Source organism: Polistes canadensis, unplaced genomic scaffold (genome assembly GCF_001313835.1).
Source record: "Polistes canadensis isolate GaletaPanama2010 unplaced genomic scaffold, ASM131383v1 scaffold_172, whole genome shotgun sequence".
In the NCBI taxonomy this organism is placed as follows: Eukaryota; Metazoa; Arthropoda; class Insecta; order Hymenoptera; family Vespidae; genus Polistes; species Polistes canadensis.
In genome coordinates, this window is record NW_014569719.1 from 93093 (window position 1) to 98875 (window position 5783).

The window sequence follows — 5783 nt, forward strand, 5'->3', positions numbered from 1 at the left end:
TAATTAAAAATATTTAATTAAAATAATAATTTATATATATAATATCATAAAATAAAATGAAATAAATGAATTATCGTAATTTGGGATTTCATGAACGAATTATATGAAATACTTTACGAATGTCAAGTTTAACTAACGATTCACTCTGATGTGAATCAAGGAAGGTAATAATAAATGTATACTATATATGTACATATATATCTGTATTTTGTTTGACGTATTACGACTTAATGAAAATTCAAGGCGAGACTACAATTCGCACGAGAAGAAACGTGCGTATGTATCATGCTCTCGTTTACAAACACATTTCAACGATCATGTAATCTTGTTAATAAAAACATACGTGCACGTAACCACGTGAGTATTGTTATAACTAAATAAATAAAATTATCAATAATAAAGTTTATAATTTTGCAAGTATATATATGTATGTGTATGAATATGTCAATAAAAAAAAATCATTAATTTTACAACGTATAGTTCATTCATTTCTTCAATATTTTTAAACAATATTGCACGTTTATTCTATCATCTCGTAAACAAATAACAATTAAATAAATTATTATATAATATATAATATTATTTTATTTAAATTATTTAAATATTAAGTTGAATATTGTAAAACTGAATAAATACGAAATGAATGAACGATAATGTTGATGAATTATTAAATTATTCACACAATTGACGATATAAAATAAATAAATAAATAATAATATATTAATAATAAATTTTGTGTGTGTGTGTATGTTCTTTCGCGACAAAATACGAGAATGGAAAAAGCAATGTAGTCATACGAATATAACGAAACGTTAATACTATTAATATTAGCGATTGTTACCCCCTGAATAATCGTAATCGTAAAACAATACGTAAGGTTATCGGGGCTATTAACGCTTCACTTAGAACAACTACTGCAACGGAGAATAAGTTTTACAAAAAAAAGAAAAAGAATAACAAAAAGAAATGTGAGAGAGAGAGAGAGAGAGAGAAATAAAACATTGGCGAAGTATTTTTTTTTGAATAGTCGAGCTCGAAGAAGAATTTCGATAAGATAAAATCTGAAAGAAATAAGAAGAAAAAACAGAACAAGTAAAATAATAATAAAAATTAAGAGACGACGAATGATTAATTATACGTTGAAAATCTTTATCTAACGAATTGTTCATCGGAAAATTGGAAATATTAATAATTTCAAGTTAAGAGGAATAAAGAACTTAAAAAATTCAAATAAATTAACAACGTTGTTTAGTTTAAAAAACGACTTTGCAGATTTCTTATTATAAATTTATGTTATCGTGTCGTGAATGGATTAAAATGTAAAACCAAAATACACACACGCATACACAAACAATAATAATAATAATAATAATAACGATGTGAAACTTTTGTTTTATATACTTGACATTACTTTATAAAAAAAAAAAAAGAAATAAATTGTCGAATTAATAATATCGCCAATAATAAACAATGAAATTATATCTTACAACAATTATTATATTCCCATGAAACTTAATTAACTTAATTTAACACCGAACACTGACGCAATCCCTGTTCGAGACATTAGATAAACTAATAAAAATAACACAATATAAAATATCGTAACTGTAGCTACAAACAAACAAACAAACTTCACACACACACACACAGAAACACACACACATATCACCACTCGTGGTCTTCTTCTATCCGAGCAATGTTGTTACGCAAAAAGGAAAAAAACCCGGAAGAAAATTCGAGAGAGTATTTAAGCAACTAACGTTGGTAAATCCTCCTACTAATTTTCCTATCTATCTATCTATGTTTATGCACACACACACACACACACATGTTAAAATATATATAATTATTTTCTAAAAATGATTTGCCCTTTCGATCGAGAAGAAGGAAGAGGAATAACACTACGAGCGCACCTGTCGAATGTGCAATGGCACTCTGCCGTAGTTTAAAGTGTCTCCTCTCTCACAATCAGAAAGAGAAAGAACGATATAAGATATAACACACGAACTAATATAACTAACGAACGAACGAACGAACGAACGAAGAGTAGTAGGAGACAAAAGTAGAGAAGAAGATCCTCCTCTCTCTCTCTTCTTTTCTCTTACTTCTCCTCGTTGGCTGATTGTGAGACGCAAATAGAATCTTTCTTCGGGCTCGCGAAGTGCTACGTACGAGACACACACATAATACTCGACGAAATGTGATGATGATGATGAGGAAAGCTCTGCTCTCTCTCTCTCTCTGTTTGGCGATTCACCTAATGCAAAATGCCAACACGAATTTTATACGGAATTGAAAGATCGAGATGAAGAGAATTTTTTGATATTATTATAATATTACTAATGATAATATAAGTTATATATAACACACACACACACACACATGAAATATTAAGTAAATTGAAATATCTCGTATATTCGAGAGAATAATATGGAAAAAGGGAGATTATAAAAGCAAGGTTAAAGAGCAAACACCCGGGGGAGGGAGGAGAAGAGAAAGAGATTTTCTCTTTCGGTGTCAAGGCATTTCAAACAAAAATTGCATTATCTTTGGCCGCAACTGAAGTGCATCGTCATCATCACGACCTTCGGAGGAGGTTCATGGTGAAATTATTCATTCATAGGACGGGGGAGATGGATGGAATACAACATTTGGAGATTTCGATGAAATATTTTTTTAGTAACGCAGATTATAATAATGATAATTATTTAATTACAGATCAAATAAAGGTTATGTTAAATATTATATTTGGTTATATTTTCATATATTATTTTCATGCATTGCATGATTATCCGTGAAAATATTAGAAGCTGCTAAACTGAAAAAAATCTGGGGAGACCGGTGGGGATTTGAACCCAGGAATTTTTCTCTTTCACTTTCCGGGGGCAACTGCTCTACTCATTGCGCTATCGATGACCGCTGGTCAATTATTTCACGACAAGCTATTTAAGTATTTGGCATGGAAATATTCAATTCCAAATTATTTATATAATCATTAATATATTATATTATTTTATTTCAATTTGTCTGTGTGGAATAATTTTATAATATAATAATCATTAATATATTATATTATTTTATCTAAATTTGTCTGGAATAATTTTACAAACGGAGGTCTTATATAAACACATAAGTAAATAAATAAATAAATATTATTATTATTATTATTATTATTATTATTAATAATAAATATTTTTTTTATTCTATCGGAATAAAAGAAAAGATGGTCGACAGATGGAAAGAAAAATCAACCGATGTATTTTTACCCTCCCACCTTTTCGTTTCCGCCTCACCCCTCCCCCAATCGAGACTTCGAACTTTCATTGGCGTATATTTAGAAACTTGATCGTATACAGGGTCGATTTAAGAAAGAGAAATAAGAGGAAGAAGAAGACAAATTACCGTCATACTATGTCCGTTCAATTTTCCCGACTCGAAGATACTCGAATTTCCTTCCATCGTAGGCGCTAAGATCATTTTTCCTTTTTCTGAGTTGGATAATACGTATTTAAAATCAAAAGACAAGAAGGAGATCACCTTTGATTGATTGATTGGTTGCTTGATTGTTTGCTTTTATTTTCCTTCACATTGAAAATGTTTTTCCAATGTTCTTCTATTTCGTCAGACTTATTTTTGGTATCTCGTAAAATCACCAACTTTAAGAAAATTTCATTGCCGAACAAAATTGAACTAATACCGAAATACGATTAGAGTGCAAAATAAAGTTATTTCCTTATGGGTAATTTAAGTTTTTTTTTTTTTTTTTCACGACGAGAATTCTCGAGTAATTCGATAAATTCAGCGAGCGGGGGAAGAAATAAAAATACGCCGAGTTTATCGGATAGATTGTAAATAAAAGAAATAAACAAATATAAAAACAAAAACATTTAATAAAAGAACAATCGAGAAGAAATCGTAGTACTTGTCATCCGATCTGGACCCACGTCACCGTCACCGTCACCGTCACCGTCACCGTCACACTTTCGATCACGTTGAAATTTTTCTTATACCCCGGTATTGCCAAGAGTTCGTTGAACGTTCAACACAACAATCGTTCGCGATCATCAACAAAAAAATAAATTCATCAAAATCTAATAAAAAATCTTACGATCATTCCATCAAATAGATTCATCGTCACCGAGATGAATGAACAATTAATCCAATCGACGAAATATTTTCATCTGTTAATTATTTAACGAATAATATTTCATATTACAAAATATTAAAACCCACCCACCACCACCACAACTATCATCGTCATCGTCATCATTATAATCATCAGAAAAAGTAAATGGATATAATTATGAATAAAGTTAACGACAATTAGGATTTTCAAATGAGACAAAATACAAAACAAAATTAATAAAAAGTATTGCAATTTTTGGGGCTGAGGAGGAGGAGGTGGGAAAAGTGGGTGGGAAATGGGGAAAGCACGTAACATTCGCGAACGAGAATACAGAAAAGGGGCCAGCACGACCGGCCGGTTCACGCATACTGACTTCTGACTGGTCGAACTAGTAGGTGACTCGAAAAGCCCCTTCCATATCGCATAGCAACCGCACGTAAGCCTCGCGACTGATAACCGCTTGCACTTACTCGACCGGAGTCAGCGAATCTGTTGAGACGTGTAATATCTTTCCTTCGGATACCTAATTCATCTTCAAAGATGTTCGATTAACAAATAAAAACAAACAAACGAGAAATGAGGAGGAGTAGAAGTAAATTAGGAGAGGGAACACGAACCGACAAAATTTTGTTCACGCTTAACAAATGTGTCAAACTTAAGACAAATATTTTATATTTTTTTTTCAACTCAACTTCAAACTATCGTACTAATTAATTAAGATGAATCAAAAGTTCGTGATATTATTGACTATTGAAATTTTTTAATATTTTTAAACTGCACGCGATGGAAATTGGTTTTTGTTTTTCTTTTCTAAATTTTCTTTTCGTCAAATATATTTACGAAATATTAGAACACAACAAAAAGTTCCTGAGGTTTGTTTTTAATATTTTTGCCGAAGTAAATGATTACGGAATAAGAAAAAATTAAAAAATGAACGATCCGTTGTTACCACTGTTACAAAATTAAAAGTTTCGAAACGATGAACGAACGAATTTGTTTTTTTTTTATCGTAATAGTTAACAAAGGAATAATTCTGACGATACCACGCGGGGGAGACTGACTATATATGTTGCTGAACTTACGCGAGATGGGTTGGTTCGTGACGATTGACCATAATTCACAATTAACCTTAACCAAGTCATTGTTCTGTTCGAAATACTTTCGTATAAAATTGTTACCCTCCCTTGTTTTCTTTTTTTTTTCTTTTCTCTCTCTTGCGCGCGTGCGTTAAGAGAAATTCTTTTTTATTCTTTTATTTTTATATTTTTATTTTTATTTTATTTTTATTTTTCTCGATAGAGATAGATGTATGTATCGAATGTATCAGAGTCAACGTGTGAGTATTGATAAATACTATGATTCAAGAGGGGACAGGAGGGGGGGGACTATTTAAATTCGATACTATCGAGTATTGAAGAACTTTAATTGACACAAACGATGAATGAAATATTAATACATTGACGACACAACTATTAAACATTAAATTGACACACTAGTGTGACCAATGACGTCACTAATCTATACGTTTCATACTCGAATATTTTTATTATATATATATAATATATTTATTATTATTATTATTATTTTGTACAGATATATCACGCGAAGTGGACACGAAAATAATTTGAAAACTTTTACGCATGCATACATGTATTTA

General features: G+C 30.7%; 1 protein-coding gene across 4 annotated transcripts in view; it reads right to left on the reverse strand.

Annotated features, from left to right (window-relative positions):
* LOC106789234 overlaps positions 1–5783 on the reverse strand; it is a 16518-nt gene that overhangs the window by 8490 nt on the left and 2245 nt on the right. The window contains exon 1 of one of the 4 annotated variants that reach the window (XM_014753294.1): positions 3403–4715. The exons of 2 other annotated variants lie outside the window; for them this stretch is intronic. In XM_014753294.1, the coding sequence (XP_014608780.1) occupies positions 3403–3477 (75 nt within the window). In that variant the 5' untranslated portion in view covers positions 3478–4715. Of the gene's footprint in view, positions 1–1913; positions 2006–3402; positions 4716–5783 lie in introns of those variants that run through there. One more of the 4 variants, XM_014753295.1, reaches the window with a different exon arrangement.